Genomic DNA, 21,940 nt, shown 5'->3' with positions numbered 1-21,940 from the left:
GTTTCGAAATTGTTGTTGACGTACGCGCGGTTGTTGATTAAAAATTCAATCACCTCTCGTGCCATGTCTTGTCCGTCCGTCCGCCCTGCTCGCCCGCCCGCCATCGTCTTCACGTCTTCGATGTTGTACAAATTCGACCGACAAATCGGCAAAAGGGGGAGTGACATTTACACCGCCAAATGGGCCTCCCTCGGAAGAACTGTACACACCGCATCGTCTCCCTCCCAAACGACCCAAACCACTCGCGATCATTAATATTCAATTGTTGCTGTTTGTACAATTATGAGCGGCACCAAGGACGGCGACTGCGGCGACTATCCGCAGCACAATGACGGCACGGGATGGACATACTGGTCGCGCTACCGGGGCTAGAATGTTCCAACCTCACCTTCGGCCGCTGTTTTCTTCGACCGTTCGGTGAATCACCCCTGAGTACGCAAAAAGGGGGACACCCCGACGGAAAGAAAGTGGGAGGTAAAGATCAGGTGGCAAAAGCGATCGCGATCGCGTCACAAGTGCGCACCGGAGTGCTTAGAGTGCGCCCGATTGCGTAAACGCTTCTACGGCACTGGCTGCAGAACAAACTGTGCATCGACCCGCGTTGGAGAGAGAGCCGGGGCCAGGCGAACCGAACCCCAAAACCCCCCAAAAACAAGGAACCGTTTTGCCGTGCCGTTCGTGTAGGATGGGAAAGCAATTCGAGTCGTTTCCTCCAGTCCTGCTGCTCCTGCCACTGCTCCCAAAAGATCATGTTGGCTCCATGTCTGCCCTCCCGTGCACAAAACCCCGGGGCCGCAACCCCAGAAGAGGTGGCGTAATTTATTTACATAACTTTTACGGTCAACGCTAAGGAACCGCAGCCAGCAGCGCCCAACTGACCGACCAACCAAGTCGAGCCTCCGTGAAGAGGTCCTCCCTTCCCTTCCCTCCCCTAGCCCCCTCTACAGCCAGGCATTCTTAAGAGAGAAAGAGGAGCGCTCCCAGCTTCGGTACCCTTTCGGGAGTGCCTTTGAAAAGGAAACATAACACTGCTGCAGCAGTCAGCCCCTGCCGGTGTGGCGCACGACGATGTGGCTATTTTTACCGCAACCACACACCAACACACACATACACGTGGGACACCATTTGATTAGCGGTAAATTTATGGCACACCGATCGACGGCATAAGCTGCTGCTGCAACCCGGGCTAATTTTAACCGGCTGCCTTTATTTTGCTAATGCATCATAAAAATAACGACGCCCCGACGAGGGGAGAGAATGTGCTGTGAAAGGAAAGGAAAGGATTATGATAGACTGCGAGCACACAGATTCAATTAACCAATAAAGAATAACCCTTCGATGGGAAAAGAGAACGAGCCAACCTGTCTGTGATCTTCAGTGGAGCGAAAAGGCTTCGATCATTAAGAAATCTTCCCACTTTCGTTGGAACTTCCCGCAAAGCTCGCTCGAAACTCGTTTCATCTTCGCACTCGGCTCTAAACGTAACAAATCACCCGTTACTTAATCGAAGCTGCTTCCAACCACCGAAAACAATACACGTAACTGGCATCGCGATCCTCTCTCGCGAACTCGTCAAGCCGTCCCGGGTTCCCAGGATAAACCCAGGGTGCCAGCACAACACAGGTGTGACAGCTAGAGCTTGACTTCCTGCTTTTGCTCGACAGCTTCCCTCCTCGCGGGTGATAAATGGGTTAAATATGGAGGCTCCCCGGAGGGCGACTTAATATGATAATTACGTTACGAAGGGCAGCATCCTTGGCCTCCCCCCCCCTTCCTCTTGTCCCGGAAGCGCAAGGCCGGCAGGCAGCATCGTCGTTAGGTTCCCTTGTTTATCCCTTGTTGGGTCAAGCAGCGTCGCAGCAACCGTGCTTTCTCTCACGTGCGATCATCGATCTCGCGAGCAATTTGGTATGGGCAAAACGATCGCCACACACACACACACACACACACACACATTATCACATTAATGAAATAAAAATAAACCATCCAAATGGCCCAAATTGAGCGGATCAAGATCGTCACGCTTTGTAATCCGTGCCCACCGGCACCATAACGCACGAAATTATCGCACTGCAGCGAATGGCTCTTGGCCGCCGAGGCTCATAATCCACCACACGCTGCGGCGCGTTCTTCTTCATTCGATCGTCGATCGCTACTCTCGTGCATTGCAACACCCGAAGGGTTAAAAAATCGATGGAAGGGATGTGCCTTCACGGCGGGCAAGGAAGGGTGTGGGTCTGGGGATGCTTTTCTATTGCAGATTGTTATGCTTTTTTTTCCTTTCCTTTCGTTGCCCTCTTCTACTACTCTACTGCAGGCTTTCTGCTGGCTTTGGCGTACGATTCGCGACCATTCGCCACGACGGGGACGGAGGAGGTGGAGTTTACGGGGCGCTCGAACGCAGTCGCAGAGTGAGTGAGATTATGTCACGAGACTCAATCTCTCACTCGCCTCAAGTGCAGCCTCAGCCGGCTTCTCACCTCGGCGTTCTCTCGCTCTCTCTCCCTCTCACTCTCTCACCACCATCGCCCTGCCAGCCAGCCAGCCAGCCAGCCAGCAGTGCCTGCTTTCTTCTCGAGGCCCGATCGAAGCCACCCGTCACGTGGTTACGATGGTTACGCGAGACCCAGCCCATGGTTTTTCCTTTCAGGCAGATCGAAATCTTGCTCGGAGTTGGCGTTGCTCCGCTCTACCGTCCCGCTACGTTTCACAGTAACTTTACAAAAGCAAACAAACTCCATTGTGTAATTGTGTGGAAGAAAGGCGAGCTCCAGAAAGACTTAAACTAAGCCAGAATTTTTGAAACCACTCGGATAGAAGGAAGAAGGTAAGTAGTAATGGCCGTTAATATTAATCGGACAACCACCAAAAATGCATGAAATGAGTGGAGCACGTGCAGAAACGCGCGTACTCGGTTCGTTTGGCGCATTTCATAATGAGAGGGGTGCGCATTCCACTCGCTGCGGAAAGCATCCGCGGTGCTCCCTCGTCAATGCCTACTGTACTGGAATGCGAGAGTGAAGTTAACTCGATGAGACGATGGGACACAGAGCGCGAGATCGATTTGATTTTGGTTCGGAAAACAAAACAAACGGCCTCCGATGGACCGGTTGACCCCGCGCAAAATGTCCACTGGCCAACCGTGTTGATGCCGGTGACCTCACACATGACATGATGACCCGGTGGGGGTCGGTAAACCCATATGGGTCACAGGAGCCCACAACAACCACCAACAAAACAGAAACCATTGGCGCCGTACGCGTCGGGTTAAATGAGGTCAACGGCGCCACACGCTCCCGACATTCCCGCCCATTCGACACAAACAAGTCAAGCCGGTCCAGTTTGGGGGCACCCGAGGGCAGCGAACATTGGGAGAACGGAGAATCTTTGGGAAAGGTTAGTGACGCCGGCATCGACCAATCCCGGCACCTTCCACACACAATCTGTTTGCTTTTTGTGCTTCGATCTGTCCTCTACCTATCCGTACTTTTGTTTTTACTTTCGCTTCTCCGCACGTGCACCTTCACCCCACACACACACACCCTCTCCCCTTGTGTGTGTGCTTGACGAAATGGCGAGCAGGAGAATGGTGTTGAAAAGATACCATCGACCATAATTCAATTACAACTTACACCGGGGGCGGGGGGGAGAGTTCGATCGAGAGGGAGAGAGAGGGGCAGGGAGGGGAAAAGGCAAAAAGGCAAACGTCCAAACAGTGGCGCTGTGGCGGTTGCAACCGAATGCACCAGCCAACAGTGTGGACGCTGGCAGCATAATTCAACACTTCACCACGACAACGATCCGGTTCGAACTGGCTCACAGAAGAAGTCGAGTGTCGAGATTCCGATAGATCCATTCGTCCTTGCCTACGTTTAAAACTGGGTGAGGAAGGGGGGGGGTGGGAGGAGAGGGGGCAGGGGAGCTTGTTTTCATCCCACTCGTACTTGCCTTTCGTAGTGCGGATTGTTGCTGTGTGTGTGTGTGTGTGTGCTGGACCTTCAGTTGCTGGTGTTGTTGTTTACTGAAAAGTGCATTGCGCCGTTTTTTTTTTAAATATCGAAAGTGCAACAAGAAGCAGGAATTATTCTTTGCTGCATTCGACTTCTTTTTTCCATTGCTCCCGCACACCTGGAGCCAGTTTTGTTTTGACTTTTTAAGTGTGTGTGTGTGTGTGTGTGTGTGTGTGTGTGTGTGTTCCATTTCGAGATTGAAAGTCACCCCTAATGGGATTTGTGGGATTTGTGGCAAATGGCAAGAAGAGAAGCGCTACTCAAAAAAGTGAGCAATGAAATGAAAACTTTGCGGCAAGAATTAACTGGGTGGGGAGGAAATAGCGCCAATTAACCTGACCCCACAACCCTCCATCGAGCGAGATTGAGGTCCACCAACAGAGATTGAAGTGAAGGTAGCCGAGAATACCTAACTCGACCGCACTAAAGTCGTGCGCACTCGCTGTCGAGGCTTTCCCGCCTACCCCCGCGTTGCGTTTGCATTTGCGCGTTGATCTCTAGAACGGCTGCGTATACGCTCCCGCCTCATGCGCTCATTTGTGCACGCTGCCGGCCTACTATGTGTACGACCTTCAGCCGGGGTTCAGCTCAAGTTCACCCGCTAAATGAGTAGACGACGCGCGTAGTGCTTAGCAGCACTAAATGAGGGACAGAGTAAAGTTCTTATAGTATAATCTCATAATTGCATCATCGAAACGAAGGTGCACACTGAGACAGTCCCCCCCCCCCCCCCGCCTAATGTGTTGTGTGAGATGGCCGGTCTTGGTCTTCCGTCACCTCATTTCTATCCTTTCGATGCAAAGGCTCTCCATTAGCAGAGGAGTGGAGTGAGGGTGTCGGGGACAGATGATCAGCGGGATACTTGAAATCCACACGCCGTCATTAGCCGATGACGCCGATGACGCTGGTGGTTTATGTTTCCGCAAGCGACATAAAAAGCGTGTTTTTCCCTGTTCCTTTTCGAAGCAACAAAACACCACGGGGCGCGCAGATAGAACCGGTCGGAGATGGTGCAACTGATCAAATATTCTAACCTTTCGGGTTTTAAAATTAAATTATTCCCAAGACGTGTTGTTCCCGCAACGACGCATTCCAGAAGAAGGTGCTGGAAGCGTTTTGGTAAAAAAAAAAACAGCCCGCGTCGACACGATTGAGAAGTTCTTGGGCAACGTGGAAGATGTTGCCGACATTCTCGCGGGCAGGATTTCTCCACCTTCTATTGGCACAGAGCTGCCACCCTTCCACCCTTCACCCCTTTTCACCCGTCTGTTAATTCTGCTCTCGATTCCGTTTCCTTGCGTTTCGTTGCATTGAAATAAAGAAAGCACTCTAATTGCGATCGCCACTATAAGGAAAGAGAGCGGCTATGCACACGGCTGCAATAAAGGCATACGATGTAGAAGAAGCAAAAACAGACTGGCAACAATACAAGGGTAGCGGTAGAAATAGAACCGAGGCCAACAAAAAAGGCACTGCCCACCGCCAGGCGGAATGGCGCGTGGAAACATTTAGCCGGGCTTTCCATCAACCGGGTCTGACCTCGATGGAAAGTGTATTGGGCGGGTGGGCGCGAACGCGTGTGTGCATGGCGTACACAGCCAGACTTAAGTTAGTAGACGCCAGCTGAATGGCCCGACCCTCGATCCGCCTGTACCCTCCCCCACGCGGGCCGGCGCAAACGTGTGCCGCAAGCCATGCGCGAGCAAGCAGGAAAGATAAATCGGCATGCGAACGAGGAAGTGAAATCGTAATAAAACATAGAGATTAGAGTGTCTCGCGGCCAAAACCCAACACCCGTGCAACGGTGGCCACGGCGCAGATCGATGGGAAGGGTTGCGCGGGTCTGAAAAGCATTTTACATAACGACTGCGCACGACACACTTTTGCGCCACACTTGCGGACCCGGGCGTACTACACCAGCGCGCCTTTTGATCTAAATATTCTCCTTCCCCATTATCCCGCTTCTGCAGGGTTCGAGGAGGGAGGGGCCCAACCTGTCCTTTAATGGCTAAACTAGGACGCAAAACTGCGCGATCGGGAGCAGTGTCGGGACTCCTTGGGTGCAGTTTCGTTACGCGGTCCGTCCATGTACGTCCACTTTCTGTGTACGTTCGAACTTTGGCATCAGTGAGTGTCCCGGGTATTGGAATCTGACCTAACGTCCCGGTGGCGGCAGGTGAAACACGATCTGTGTCGCCTGCGTTGGGATCAATTGCTTCGGATTCGAATGTCGCGCACAAAGCCACAAAGAGGAGATTGAGGACAGACCTCATACACTTGATGGGGAATTGTATGGAGCATATTTTATCATTCATCGATTTGCAATTGTTGTTATCGTTATGGTCGGCTGTTAATGCTGTTCACCAAGATCGATCCCAATGGTTGTAATCTGCCAATCTTATCGATCTAACGGTCTCGTTTGAAAGCGAATTTACGTCCACAGCGCAAGGGACTTACGTGGCTAGATGTCACCATCAAGCGACATAATCGCCAAAGCCACGATCAAACGACCGCAGAACACCTCGTGCCTCGTGCCTGGCCGACACAAAGACAATAACAAGGAAGTGACGCCATCTGCATCGCCCTGCATCAACCCCCACCGTCCGTTCATGTTATATATTTTGTACTGTCTCTTGGTTTTGGCCTCCGAAAACGAGGCTCGTAATACGGAGCTACTACGTGCACAAGGGAAACCCCTTGTCGGTGGCTAGACGCTCGCGGTAAAACGGGAGATCCTTGTCCAAAACTCCCCACACACAGCGTACAGAAGCAGCAGAAGCATCACGATCATCGCGCATTTAGCGCGCCAACGTCTCCACAATCATTGCGCAAGTCATTTTCATCGGAATGGCACACGATAACGGTTTACGTTTGCGCGCAGCGCGACTAGGGCATGACGCACGGGGTACTTTGATCGTTTGTCGCCGGAGCAGCGGAGGGGTTCGTCGCTTGCGCTGTCGTCGTTTAGATCTCTAGCGCCGAGAAGCTTTGCTGTGACGCTGGGAAGGAAGATTCATCGCAGTGTGCAGCGCCAGCGCCAGCGCCAGCCGTGCGCGACACCACCCCGCGTGCTTTGATCGTGAAGGGAGGGTGCGCTCGCACGCTTTGCTATGATGGCGCGGATTTCGTCACACACGGCTCGAAAAATTGCTTATCGTCTGTCCTGCACGGAAAGGCTCGTACAATAATATCGTGGAAGCATCGATGGTGGTAAAGTAGTGAGTATGACTGTGTGTGTGTGTGTGTGTTTTTTTTACTGCTCAAACTTGAAAACCGCTTCTGGTTCTTGCTCAATCGTCAGCTTCGTTAGACGCGAGCCGCATATTTACGCTTATATTTGGGCGGACGGTGCTTTCCAGCACACAACTGAACCGGACACCGCGGCCGCGCTTATATGGTGCCGATCTTTACCACTTATGCACGCACGTGCTCGGGGCGAAGGGTTGTTATGGCGGGGTGCCAAAGTGTTGGGGTTTACGTTCTCGACGCGCCCGCTGGCCGCGCTGGTTGGTTGGTGTATTGGTGCCGAGCGCTGGTGATTGTGATGAAATGATACCACGGTCGAACGGAATTTAAGTATCCACTCACACACACACTCACAAGCATCAACAACAACAACAACAACAACACGCCCCAAGTTCGAAGTGCATCGAAGCTTCCACATCGATGACCCACGTGTGGAGCCCATGAGAAGGGGGGACGGGAGCTGGGAGAGCGTTGGCGATCTGCGCAATTCCGCGGGCATACACATACGTTCGGCCACTCTCGACGGGCCTTTGGTAAACGTGTTTTCTTTCACGCCGTTCGCCTCGTGTCGGTTCTTGTCGGCGGGCGGAGAAGCTGCTCGACGGTAATGGGCACTTGCTGTCGTGAAATCCACTCTTAAAAGGCGCACCACCAGGCGTCGATTCGGTTAGGGTCGATTTTTCCTTCTGGAAAGATCCTCCCAAACGTTTACCATTGTTGCGCCATTGCATTGGGCATGGAGGTTGCCGATTGCAAGCAAGACGGAATTTTTCGAGGCATCCGATCACCATGATTCGGTGGTGTCTCGTTAGAACGGGGTTTTGGGCCACTGGCAGAAAGTATGTGCCGCATGGCGAATGGCCGCGACGACCACGGAAATAGCACGAAGGTGTTAATTAGGTACGACCCTGCCAAAGCGCTGGCCAAGGTTTAATGACCGGTGTGAAGGAGGAGAACCCGGGCTGTCCTAGAGCTGTCGCGTGATAATAATGCACACCCTCTGACAGCCCTATAATGAGGGTCTACCTTAATCAGAAGCTGCTACACAGCAATGGGGAAGGAGGAACCAGTTAACCTGTAACATGACGCGCCGACCCAATGCTGCAGGTTCCGTTTTCCATCATCTTTTATGGGCTTAAAGTCAATTGAGCGGGCTGTAATCTTCGCCCACGTGAGAAGGAACGCAATCCGTTACATCGGACGGTTAAGTAGCTGTCCCCGTGCACCGACAAAACATACCCCGTTTGCATCATTCCACAGCATCATTAATCACCGGATGTCGCATTCCTTCTTTTCTGTCTGGCAAACGAATCTCATCTCGCTGTCATTCCCTGTTGTCATCTTTTGTGAAAAGTGAAACTCTCGCAGCGATTACAATCGGCCATTAACCTGGATTAGCCTGTTGGGGTCCGCCGTTGGGTGCTGCCTGCATCAGTATGTTCGAGAAGCTTTTCAAGGGGGAACGCCCGGTTACAGAATGGAAAGCCAGCCAGCCAGCCAGCCAGCCACCGTAGCATTCCAATGCCGCGGCATTCCAATGTCAAAAAACGCTTGATAGAACCTTCTACGCCTTCGGTTCGATCGAAAGGCCAAACAGATTGACACGAGGCGCAGTTGGTGCCATCAAATGCCAAGCTCGGACTGTTGATCAGCGAGGTGTAAGGTTACCGCCACACGGTATTGATGTAACCTTTCTAATTCTAACAATTGACCTGAAGTAACCAGACATAACTAAGGACTCTCTCGCTCTCGCACTCTCTTTCTCTCCTATGCACTTTGTTTCGGTTTCCTTAGCAACGTAGAAGGCATGCGTATTTTCTTCCATTTCACACCGAAGAACACCGGCTGTGATCGAAGCAGCCCATCCAATCCAAAAGCACCAAACCAGATACTGGAAATCAAGGCCATGAAGGCCGCCGGTGCCGCGCGGTGCCCGATCAAAGTCGTTGGCTTTGAACGTCTTTCCAAATTCCAACACACACAATGTGACATTTGTAAGCGATGCCGCCGGCTCGGGGTGTGCGAGATCGCAACATCCACAACAACAATCGCGCGCGGTCGCATATTAGCAAGTAAAATGAGCATCCACTTCCAAAAGGACGAGCCCCCTCGGCGTGTGTACTGCCGACCACCACCGCCATGCCACCACAGGCGGAACTGGTGCTGGTGCTGGTGCATCTTGCGCTGCCGATGGCGTTGGCCAATAAGCAGCCATTGGGACACAGATTAAAACGATTTGTTATTAGCTTTTGAATCTTAATCGGTGTTTCGTTGTTTAATACATTCGGATGCACCCTCCAAGCAATCTTCCTGGGCTATGCATTAACAAACACATCCATTTTCAAAAATTGCTTTAATTTTCGTTTGACTGGAGCAAGCAGTGCGCAGTTATACTACAGTGCCCATACCTGAAGGGTTAACTCTCTCATTGGCTCCCTCTCTCTCACTCTCTCTCTCTCTCTGTCATGCTCTCTCGAAGCTTCTCATTTTCTCACGCCACAGTCCGCACGCTCAACCCGCTGCTTGCTCACCCCGAGCGGCGAGAGCACGAAGGCGCACTGGAAGGGGTTAAACATTTTATATGACGTTCGGGAGAATCCACCCCGGGTGTCTCATTCAACCACAGACAGTGAAAGTGTGCAAACGTCGTAGAAGCTTTACGCGCTGGGCGCAAAACACACACCGCCCCCCTCCACAACACAGCTTTTCCGCCTCGTCCAACCTCGTCGTAGTGAGAGAGTGAGTTTGGTTGCGCTTTTTTCCGATTGCAATTGCATTCCACAAAGTAGATCACGCGTATTTCTGTGAGTGTGAATGTGTGCGAGTATGTGTGTACGTGGTTTTGTGTGAAGGAGGAAGTGCACTTTAAATAACGCATAATAACGAGTGTTACAGATAAAATACTACACAGCAAAGGTAGACAGGGAAAAGGTTCTCGGGTGTGATGTAGCTGAATTATATTAAAATACGGAAACGAACTGATGTGATACTCGCAGGCCCGCCTTTTGCAACAGCACACGAACAGGAAGGGTTGTTATTCAATATATCAAAACAGACGCATACCCAGCCACAGGTAGACACACACTTACACAGTTTTATACTCGGTGTTAAGCTACAGTGAACGGTGTGACAACACGGCGTGCGGTTAAAGGAGGCCTTGAAGGAAAAGGATATCCCACGGACGGTTGATCGGTGCGCGCATACTTTCAAACGTCGTGAAGCTTCTCGGTCTAAAGAAGGACGGGACAAGGAAACGCTCACTCCGCCACTCACACCACCTTACTGCACCAGTGAAGCCGAACATTGCGCTACGAGTGTGTTTGGCATGATATTGGAAAGGTTGCGAGAAGCGAAGTAGTATTACTAAGCAAGCAAAGAAGGAAAAACCGATTCGAACAACAACCACAACAACAAAACGAGTGCATCGGCCAAGCCAAACACAAACGCACATTTCGAAACACCAACTTCTCTCGCTCGCGTGGTGCCTTATTCCAATTGCTCTGTTTCGTAGTCAGAGATGCACCCGACGCTATGACCCCCGGCCTCCCACAGGTTCAGTGTGTGCGATTTTAAATGCGACCTCGTACGATGAATTGCTCCCGAGGTTACCGAGAGGCCTACTGCGATTGGTGGTGGCTACATAACGTCTGTCTAATTTTCCCCGTCGGCGGTGAAATTTCACTGCAAGTGTGTGTTTGTGTGCATGTGTGTGTTGTTTGTGTGTGTGTGTGTGTGTGTTGTGCTGTTTCTGTGTGCATCGCTATCGTTGGAGGGGTATAACTTATATCTCTCTGTCTTTTCTTTTCCCCTTTCAAAAACGCATGTGTGTAGCTTCCCTGTGGGCAGAGCAAACCCTGCAGACGGTCCCTGGGGCAGCATTTAATCCCGCCGCACGTCAAACCCGAACCGCGCAGTTCTACTGATCTACTGTGGCAGGCAGGCTTTCGCACAAACTCACTGCAACTAGTGAGAGCCTGCAGATTTGATGCATTATTTCTTAAACGTAAGTATTAGCTGCGATAATTAAAGGATCGGCCAGGAGATCGCCGCGATCGATGCGATCGATTTTTAGTTTCACTTTCGTTTTACTGACAGGGCTTGTTCGAAAGGGGTGGTTGATGATCACGAGGAGGGGTTTCATGACACGGCAGATATATTAGCGCAAACGGGCAACGCGAAGAGCGAAGAGGATTACCGAGCAAATCATTACGCAACGTTTGTTTACGTTTTGTGAGGTGAACGACGAGGTACTTAGCGATCGACGATCATTGGCGAATGTGCGTCGAAGAAGAATTGCACTCGAACGTAAGCAAATACGATAAGTAAAGAGGGCTTCTGCGTGAAAAGGTGGGAGCAGCCGTTTCGGTTTTTTTTTTTTGAAAACTCGACCCATTTTTGCGGACCACGAGCAACATATTTCATGTACAAGTCAGCGTTCGCCGTCCTCACACGACCAAAAAAAACACCCATTTTAGAATGCCTTCAATGGAACGCAAACACAGCCACATCGTACCGTAGCGATGATCGTTACTTCTCGAAGCTTTTCGGTACGATACGATCGTCACAAAACTGGTCGACGGGACGCGGATCGAATTGAAAACGAGTCTTTTGGACGAGTTGCCTGCGATGCTCGCTACAGTGTGTGCTAACTGGCGTACCGCGTGCGTTCCTTCATTGATCATTACTCCGAGCGGAGCGGGTTGTGCATGTGGAATACCGGGGGTATTCATCATCTTCGTGCCATGCCTTGTGTATGTATGTGTGTGTGTGAGTACAGGGTGATCGGTCCAGGGCGATTGTGTGTGAGCGGGAAGCACGGGAACGACATCGGGAACGACTTTGTACGGCACCCTCCTAATGACAGGAAACGGAAGATTGGCCGATGTCGGTGACGGACATTTAAGCAGGAAGGAAGTGGCCACAAACTCGTTTCCTTCCCCGCTGTGATGGGTGCCGAGGGTCATTATTATTGATCCTGCCGATCAATGAGTATGAGGAAGAAGTGAGTTAATAGGATAGTTTGGGATGTCTCCGGCCAGCCTAATGAGCAAAGGCTACGGTGTGAGCGTGAACATTAGTTGACGACTGTGTTGCAACAGAGCGTTGCACGTCTTGCTGCAACGCACTGGCAATTTTTGACATGCAATCAGCAGAAGCAATAGCTTCAGCCAAAATAAACACCGGCATTTGCGTGACGCTAAGAAGAGGAAATGTTCAGGGCCATACACAGCCGATGTGCAAAGTAAGTGCGTTTCGTAAGTGCCGAAAAAAAGCGACATTCATTATGCCGTCCTTTTCCTCCAGATCATCTGCACCAGATCTTGGTGTTGGGAGTAGCTTGTACGTTATTGAACGCTCTTTCGTGTTTCTTACTCCTTTTCAAGGTAATGCAGGAGTTGAGTTCGATTATGAAAAAACAACGGATCGATAGAGATGAAACACTGCCACGGCGGTACCACCGAGTGCACACTACTGTCAGGGCGTCTCAGTTCAGCGAGCTTTCCATCAAATGCAGTTCAAAGGCAACAGTAGTAGGTCGGTGGGACACAAACTGTGTCAATCCGTGGCGGTAACATACGTGTACCGGGGCTGTAACGCATACCCTTCTGCTTGCGCTTGACTGCCTGCCGGCGGCATTTCGAGCGGCTCGACCGCACTTTAACCTGCTTCTGCTGGCCGGCTGCTGCCTGGCCTGGTCTAGCCTGGCCTGGCCTGGCTGCGCACACCGGGATGATATAATCCACACCTAAACGGGTGCGCGCGCGCGCTCTCTCTCACATTCACACACCCCGTGCCCGGCCAGTCCTCGGTCGCGGCAATTTGCTCCGATTTATTTTTCACCTTTTGGCGCACCGTGTCGACGGCTGGTCGCGTGCTCGCTCAGCCGGCCCCAAACGCTCTTGGTTCAATACGGGCTACATTTGTTTTGTTTTGTGAGCACGCGAAAATGAAGGTGTTTCTTTCTATGCTTGCAAGTTGCAACATCTCAGCAGCGGCAGCAGCAGCAGCAGCAACAACAGGGCAGCGCCTTACGATGAGGCAACCACAATGGGCAATTTATTCAAACTAGAAACGTAGTTTAATGTAAATACTCCAATATTACACCGTGCTGTAGAACAGAAGGAGGGCTCACTTTTTGCTCCCCATTGATGCATATCTCACCTTGTTGCCTTTTGTCACACACGACGCACGCGCGACATGAAAGTTCTTGCAGCAGCAGTCAGGTTCGTCGCCTACTACGCATAGCCCACTCGCGCAAGTCTTTTGTTTGCGGTGGAGGTGGAGGCGCCAAACACAGCTGCGTATGTGCGCTGGTGATCGCATCTGTTTGACACACTTCCATAAAATCATCATTCTTGTCAAACGGTGGCGACGTGCGGGTGCCAACTGCATTCGTAGGCAGTGCAATAAATTATGGCACATGTTTTGCTGTGCGTTTAATTATACCGCACCACACCGTTGCTTTTTGGGGTGTAGCTTTCTATTGTAGCCCGTCGCCCGTCGCCCGTCGTTCACACTCACACAATGCGCTAACGCCGGATAGTGGTCAACTCCTCCGCGCGCGCAGTCCAATCGATCGAACTAGTCGAAATTTAATTAATTTAGCAATCATTCCACCCGTCCGGAATGTTTTCCGCATTCGGGCACGGCGTCGGAACCGACCAGGAGGACTGGCCGTCGTGCGGCGAGGAGCATTAGAGGTATTATTTAATTGCAAATCAACCGTCACCGCCCTCTTATGGCGATGCATCGTAGTGATCTTTTTTTTTTGTGTAGCTCCAACATTGCTCCCAGCTCTCGTTGCTCGCACTGGGGTTGACTTTCTTTTATACACCAACGGTACGAGAGGTACGAGGAGCTGAGGAGTCAGAGATCGGGATCGGTGGTCAATCGCGCAATCAACTCGCTTAAATTGCAACTTGATTTTTACTTTCTCAGACGTGGCCCGCTTTGAAGCAGCGCGATTGAATCTCTCCCTCTCTCTCTCACTCACTCTGTGTTTTATGTACGGTGTTTAATGTTGATTTTCCCTTTCTTTGCCTGCTCTCGGTGCTCTCTCTCTCGATCGGTCCACCAGCTCCAGCAGGGTCCACCGTTGAGCACCGGGAATTGTAAATGCATCGTCATCGGATGCTTCATTCAATCGTTCATTAAATTGACGTTGGCCAGCCCGCTTCATTCCCCGGTTGTTCCACCAAACGGTGAATGCACAAGCCGGGGTACATAACCGCTTGCTGACAGTGGATTTCTCAATCCGCTTAATGAATGATTTGAGCCTGTACGTGGTACAGGGCTGACGCGGTGACAACGATTGCAAAATGAGTGCCTCAATTGTTCGCGTACACGATGCTTATTAAATCATCGACTAATTCTATACACGATCCATTCCCTCTGTCGGGGAAGAACGATGGGGAGGTAATGCGCATTTTTGAAAAGCAAAACTCAATAAATAGTTGTTTTCGTTGTTTCGTTTAAGCCGCAAACACGTCGACAGGTCACATTTCATCTAGCAGGTTCGACAGACAGCTTCTCCGAAGATGTAAGAATGTTTACCGAAAATACTGCGATCTTGCGCACACCCTCCGTTCCGTGGACGGGTCGGGGTGATGCTGGTTGAAGAACCGGTCGACCTTTCCAAATATTTGAAGCCTGTAAACTGTCGACACCTCACCTCACCGCCCCGTTGCCATCGTAAGCATCAGTGTGTGCGTCTGTATCGATCAACGATCACTTCCATGATCGACGCGGCGTGCGATGAACGAAACCTGACGAGAGCCGATAGCTGGCTTGATACGCCGATACGATACGAACATTCAACTGGCCAGAGTTGGCATGGGTTCGTCGCTTCGCTCGTTGCTCAATACGGGGGATCCTCCCTTTGTGCGCCGTCATCGGCAGCGCGCAACGGTGCAGCATGATTATTAATGATTGCGCGCCTGTCGCACCGTCGTTTGCTTCCCTTTTTCGTGACATTCTGGCAAACGGGGTAGAAAGGGGGGCAGAGTGAGGAGAGTGCAGGATGGAAGGGGGTTTCTTTATTTCGTTTCGGGCCGGGTGCGTCATTGCTGCTGCTGTTAGCTCCTCGTTCCAAAGTCGACAGTTTAATTTGACGTCCATCTAATTTGTGCGCCTAGTACACGCACGACAATGCGAGGAAGTACGTTTATGTGCGTGTGTGTGTGTCATAATGTCGTAGGCCATTAAGTAGTTATCATCACCCACCCATCCACCTTCTTCTTGGTCTTCTCGCGACGGTTAAATTGTCACTAATGGGTGTCACATTATTGTCTTTTCTCTCCCTCTTTGCAGACCCACCAAAACGATGTTGAGCTTTCTAGCTTCATCATTATTAGCTATAAGCATCATCTGCTCGGTTGATCCCGGCCTGGCAGGTCCCCTGGATGCGCTTAGCTGGGCTCGGATGGACAACATCAACCTTCCCTGGCTGCCATGTAAGTATCCGACTACCTCGCGCCTAATCGCGCCACAGTACGATGGTGGTGTATGGTTTTTTGCCTCACTCTTCCTCAATGCCAACAACGATCGTTCGTTCGCTCGCTGGTGGGCCAGAAGGCTAGAGCGGAGGGACAACTTCATCAGCTGTTGCAGCGCAGCATACGCTTCCTCAGCCTCTCTCTCAAAGTGCGTGTTAGTGTGTGTGTGTGTGTCTGCGTTGTCCAACACGAGGCGCGTCCCAAGGTCAGCTGTTCTTCTATGCTTTCTTGACATAGATTTTAATCACGCTACCTGTTCATCGGGGTGTCCGAACTGAAGGCGAGCGTTATTTTATCGACTCGTCGAGCGTCGAGCGACGACGGGAACCCATACTGTTCCTCCAAATGCGTGCCTCCATCCGACAAATGGCGACATCCTCTCGGCAGTCGGCCATCGGTGCGTTTGGAAAGATCCGAAAGCTTCGCGAATGAAGAAGTGAGCTAATTATGAGCATTTTTTTGTTTGTTTCTTTGTTCGTCTGCACCGTTTTGCTAATCGATGGCCTTTTCTTGGCCGTTGCCGTTGGAGTATTCTGCACCAGGACAATGCGATACTTAATGGGTTTTGTTACTTTTTAGATAAGTTGATGCTTAGCACCTTCCAAATGTGACGTATTGATCGCAGCAAACGAACCGCGATCGTGATCGCCATAACTCGCTAATAACTTAATGAACAAAATGCTCAAGACCTTTGTGCGTGTGCCATGTGCCATTTGTTGAGCAAAAACAATCAAAATCACTGGCTGGTAAGGGTCTCTGTCCCTCGGTCTCCCTCTCTTTCTCTCTCTTGCTTCAATGCCCCAGTTACGCATAGCGTATTTTTTACACCTTTCCTTCGAGTTTATTCCTATGCATGGGAATGTTGCCTTTTTTTTGTCGATTATTGTCGGAGATGAAACACGTTGAGTAATGAACGCGCTATGCTTCGATTACCGGCTTCCACCACTTTCTGTCTCCGCTGACGAAAAAACCCCACCGACCCACACCGACCGAGGCTGAGAACACAAAGAAGGTGCACCTCCGCAATCCGAGCATGATCAGCAAAGATTGCAGTTTGCCGCCATGCTTTCCTCATTGCTGCCACCACACCACCGTGTCGTGTCGGGCAAATGGCGGTGGCCTTCGTTTTTCACACCTCCATTCCCAGACCTGAGCCTGAGGGAGGCTGGTAATCGATTCCATAGATTGATCGCACTTCTCTGTATGCGAAGGTCACACAGACACACACACACACACTGTGCTAATTGAAAGCTAAAGATGCGATTGTGCCGGGAATCAGGTCAAACGTGCAGCTGCCGTTGGCGCTAACACACACACATTGTCCATCTAACTGAATGTGCTTTTACTTTGTGCATTTGTAGATGAAAATATGACACGATGTTATGGCGAGCTGGGCTGTCTGAACATCACCAAGGAATGGTACCATCTGATCTTCCGGCCGTTCAACGTCTTTCCGCTACCGCGCAGCGTCATCAACACGCGCTTCATCCTGTACACCGAGAAGAACCCTACCGATGGGCAGCTGCTGCAGGCCGAGGCAAAGGATACGCTCGTCAAGTCCCACTTCAATCCGGACTGGGCGACCAAGTTCATTATCCACGGCTTTATCGATACGCCCCTGTCCAACTGGGTATCCGAGATGCGCGATGAGCTGATCACGCGCGGTGGACTGAACGTGATCGTGGTCGATTGGGCCGGTGGATCACTGCCGCTCTACACGCAGGCAACGGCCAACACACGACTCGTCGGTTTGGAGATTGCCTACCTCATCCGGAAGCTGCAAGAATACCGGGGACTGCAGCCGGAAGACGTCCATCTGATTGGGCATTCGCTCGGTGCACATACGGCGGCGTACGCGGGAGAACGTATTCCAGGGTTGGGACGCATTACCGGGCTCGATCCAGCGGAACCGTACTTCCAGGGTATGGGACCGATCGTACGGTTGGATCCGACCGACGCAACCCTCGTGGACGTCATCCACACCGATGGAAGAAGTGTGTTCCGTCTAGAAATCCCCGGCTACGGCATGTCCCACGCCTGTGGCCATCTTGATTTCTATCCCAACAACGGCAAGGAGCAGCCGGGCTGTGCACTGTCGCAGGAAGGTGCCGCCACCATTCCGCTGACACTTATTAAGGATGGCATTGAGGAGGCGTCAAGGGTGTTGCTGGCCTGCAATCATATCCGCGCCATCAAACTGTTCATCGACAGCATCAACGGCAAATGTCCGTATGTCGGTAAGTCGGCTTTCGCGCGCCTATAGTTGTGATCGCAATGGTGTGATCGTTATGTTAATCGCAACCAACTCCCATCCACAGCGCATCGGTGTCCGTCGTATCAGCATTTCCTCAGCGGCAACTGCTTCAAGTGTACGTCCGGCAATTGCGCACTGATGGGCTACCATGCCTCGCTGCCCATCACAACCGCCCGGCAAAACGTGTCCGAGAACGATGTCATCAGCGGCTCATCCAGTGTCCCGGTAGCGCCCCAGCCGGGCAAATACTTTCTTGCCACGGGACGTGATTTTCCATTCTGTCGTAAGTAGCAACTCAACAATGTGGGATGTTTTCTGCACATATTCTAACCTTTATGATCCATCGATGCCCTTAGAACGTCACTATCGATTTACGGTTGAACTGGCAAAACCGAAAGTCGCTGAACCGTGGGTACAGGGCCATCTGACTGCGGGCATCTTCTCGGAGCGAGGTGCCCTGCGCAACATCGACCTGACACCGAAAGGCACCGCTCGGCTCGAGCACGGCACAACGTACCAGGTGGTGGTCACCAACCCACACGATCTTGGCGATCGCATTCGCAAGGTAGAGCTGGCCTGGACGCACGACATGAACGTGCTGGAGCCGACCACGCTGTGTCTGTTCTGGTGCAACAGCCATCTGTACGTGAAATCGATTCAAGTTGAAACGATGCAGATGCCCTCGCGAGAGTAAGTAAACTAAGCAGGGAGGTTTTTTTATTACCGGCACAGCGTTCTCTAAACGCTTTTCTCCCTTTGCTCCCTATCCCCAGAAAACGGAACATTGAATATCCGAACAAGCTGTGCGCACCGAAGCGCGAATACGCCGACATTGCCAGCCGCGGGTCCTACTCGTTCTACGATAACTGCAAACGGTAAGGGATGACCCAAGCATTGCGGCACATTCGTTACATCTCATCTCAGCCCCCGCCAAGCCAGATTTCATGCAACAAACTCAGCACCACCACGCGCCATCACGAGGACACGTGCGTCATATGTGATTAATGCAGCGTATATAACGATCGTGTAGTTAGCAGCCTTCTAGCGTGCCTTCTAGCGATTTAACGACCCACCTGTGTGTGTTTATGTGTGTGTTTTTTGGTATTGTTATCTCTCTCTCTCCATCTCTCTGTGTATTTCAACGCCCTTCTACTAAACCAGAGACACACTTTGTTCGCCCAGTGTGCGAGATCCTCCTGAGGGTGACGGAGAACGACCCATCTTCATCCCTCCGTGTGTCGTCCTCTTAAATCATTTCTGTGAAATATTCGACATCTCGCGCGTAGTACACTGCCTTTCCATAGTTTTTCCTCGTAGAACAAGTACCCCAGTAGATGTTATTAGGTGGAGAGTGTCAACAACTGTTTGGAAACAGTTCAGCTCGATTAGTCGATTAGCCTGATCGTTCGTGTATAGTGGTATGATTTTAACCTTCGCCAGAGGCCGATTTCAAGCTTCGAGGCCGATTACAACAAACGCTTCATTTGGTTTGTGTGAACAACAACAACAACAACAACAACAATATTTTGCATTGGTAGAGATAGGCCAAAGTGATATAATATTCCCAGATATCGCGCAGGGTGAAATGTTGAAGGCCTTGCCGGCAAGCCGCTGGCAAGCCAGGAATGGTCTCCGTTTGTTCATTTCGTTCACTTTCTTTACCCCGCCCCATCGGGAGCCATATATGTGTAATGCTTTTCTTTTGTTTTGAATTTGTTCAAATACAATACGCGTAGTAGAATTAGCTGTAAGCAGAGACAGTCCCGAGCCGAAGAGGATACTTCAGATCAGGATCAGAGGCCGACGTTTCGAGGTGAGGAAAGGCAAAGGTTGTAGAAATAAGTTCGGTGTGGCGCCATGGCCCCTTCCGACCGGTCAGTGCGCGCCACACCTTTCCATGCGTTTACTTAATTACCGTTAGCAAACTGAAAACATTATTGTGATACCTATACGAAAAGAGTGACTGTAAATTATGAAATAAAACGATACATTTATTTCGTGTACCTAGTTGCGTCGGTCGAGTCCGTCGTCTTGGGGGTTTGCAGTTTCCCAGAGTCAAATAAAATAGAAATAAAATTTCGTCCATGCATTGCAGGTGCATCCTTAACCAGTAATTAACTTTTTATCGTTACTTACGCAGCTCCAGGGCTTCTCTCCTTTTGCGCTCTCTTTCTCTCTCTCTCTGTCTCCTGTTCTTGCTTTGCTCACGGCATTTTGTTTGTTCAGTTATGTTCATGGAGACCTCAACACGCTCCGCTCACGACATGGTGCCGTTGGCGAGGGCTTGTGCCAGATCGTTCAAACTGTTCGAGAGGGCCAATATGGCGGCGGACATGTTCGTGAGCGCCTGGGCGATGGCAAACTGAGAATCGTCAATCCTTCGCTTCTTCATCACTGTTTCCAGCTTTTCGGTGGTGCGCTTCAGGCTCTCCTTCAGCCGCTCCTGTGGCTCCGACATTGCACTGCTCTTGGGTCGTAAGAATTCGCTGGTGGCATTGTGCAGCGTGGTCAGCTCGACGTACTCGGCCTGGTGCTGGTGGTTGACCAGCTGCTTATAGCCTTCGCCCGAATGTTTCCGAAGATGCATGTGTGTGGTGACGGTTTGGGCCGTCTGCTCCTCGACCGGTTTGGCAAAGGTGGCCACAAACTCTTCGTCCAGCGGATCCTCCGTGTAGTTTTCCACCACTATTTCTTCCTTCTGTACGCCGGTGTCCTCGGGATAGTATTCCTCCTCCACGCTTTGCAGCGTGCTCATTTCGCCGCCATTGTCGACCGCTTTGGTCCACTGTTCCAGCACATCGTACAGGTTGCCCACTCGCATGATGCGCACCTCGAACGGGGTGGGTCCGATGCGCTTCGAGCGTCCCTCCACCACCAGCCGACATTTTCGGCGCAGGTTGATCAGCACGTCCGCCCAATACTTCACCCACTTCGAGCATGATTTGACCGTGCCGCCCTCGATCTTGTTCAGTCGCTGTGTCGCCTCCGTCCAGAACTTTTGACGCTCCTTGCTGTCGTCCAGGTTCTCTAGCTTCGCCTTCTGTTGATACTCCTCGAATATCAACACCAGCTCCTCTTTCTGCAAATTCGAGGCTGACTTCGGTTTCTGCACCCCGCCCCGGGAGTCAAAGAACGCCAGTGAGAGTGCTGTTAGTGTTGTTCCGCCAAGCGAGGCGGCGTTACCGCTTTTCACTTACCAGTTCGGAGTTCATAAGTTCCATCGAGTTTGGGTTCGATGCACGCCAAGAAATTTGCACCCACCGATGATGCCACAGCCCGTTCGCATCAGCGCAATCGTCTTGGAAATGGCAACCTTTAGGACACCGTTTTAGCTTTGCGCGCCTTTCGCGCTAATGATGAGGATGATAAACGAACGTGAACGATGAGCTAAAAAGTGTAAATATTTTTGGTGAATCCAAGCGCTTCGACTTCTTTCTCATCCAAAGCTTCTCGCTTGCTGTTATTACGACCTGTCAACTAGCGCACGTAAACGCCTTTTGTCAAATTGTGCGTACCGTCTGTTCCCGAGTTACGCGGTTTGTGCGTTCCCGAGGCGTACGCGTAACTTGAATATCCGCGTAAGTCGAGGCGGTTTTCGGTCAAACTACAATTGATTACTCGGTATTTTTTATTGAATTCAGTACTTTCAAACATTTTATCATTTATTTGATACGACTAGTGCAGAACATTCTGATATTTTTGGCTTTGAAGTGGATTAAATTTATCAGCAAATATGAAATTTATTCTGCATTAAACAATTCTTGAAGCAAATTGCGCTGATTTGACATTTGATCAGTAAAATTAAGAAAACCTCGCTTCTCTGAAGTCGCATATGTCGAGAACCGCGTAACTCGGGAACAGACTGTATACGCGCCACAATCAAGTCGCATAGAATTGAGGTACGAAATGTGGCGCTGTTTTGCGGAACATAAAAC

General features: G+C 51.0%; 2 protein-coding genes across 7 annotated transcripts; one reads left to right on the top strand and one right to left on the bottom strand.

Moving 5' to 3' along the window:
• The first annotated feature begins 2,731 nt into the window (after positions 1–2,731).
• LOC121592965 (pancreatic triacylglycerol lipase-like) lies at positions 2,732–20,008 on the top strand. Of its 6 annotated transcripts, XM_041914935.1 has the most exons (8): positions 9,854–9,995; positions 11,088–11,259; positions 11,352–11,561; positions 15,567–15,709; positions 17,113–17,988; positions 18,070–18,288; positions 18,362–18,695; positions 18,779–20,008. In XM_041914935.1, the coding sequence occupies exons 4-8, from the start codon at positions 15,580–15,582 to the stop codon at positions 18,882–18,884; spliced, it is 1,665 nt and encodes a 554-aa protein (XP_041770869.1). In that variant the 5' UTR covers positions 9,854–9,995; positions 11,088–11,259; positions 11,352–11,561; positions 15,567–15,579; the 3' UTR covers positions 18,885–20,008. The 6 variants fall into 6 exon arrangements, with proteins under 6 accessions (XP_041770872.1, XP_041770869.1, XP_041770866.1 ...); XM_041914938.1 differs by lacking the exons at positions 9,854–9,995; positions 11,352–11,561 and adding an exon at positions 2,732–2,827; XM_041914932.1 differs by lacking the exon at positions 11,352–11,561.
• Positions 19,976–21,489, bottom strand: LOC121592966. Its single transcript, XM_041914940.1, has 2 exons — positions 21,203–21,489; positions 19,976–21,111 (listed from the first exon to the last, which is right to left on the bottom strand). The coding sequence occupies exons 1-2, from the start codon at positions 21,224–21,226 to the stop codon at positions 20,263–20,265; spliced, it is 873 nt and encodes a 290-aa protein (XP_041770874.1). The 5' UTR covers positions 21,227–21,489; the 3' UTR covers positions 19,976–20,262.
• Positions 21,490–21,940: the final 451 nt, after the last annotated feature.

This window comes from Anopheles merus, chromosome 2L (genome assembly GCF_017562075.2).
Source record: "Anopheles merus strain MAF chromosome 2L, AmerM5.1, whole genome shotgun sequence".
NCBI classification, from domain to species: Eukaryota; Metazoa; Arthropoda; class Insecta; order Diptera; family Culicidae; genus Anopheles; species Anopheles merus.
Note: the sequence above shows the minus strand (reverse complement) of the source record. Positions and strands in the feature narration are given on the sequence as shown.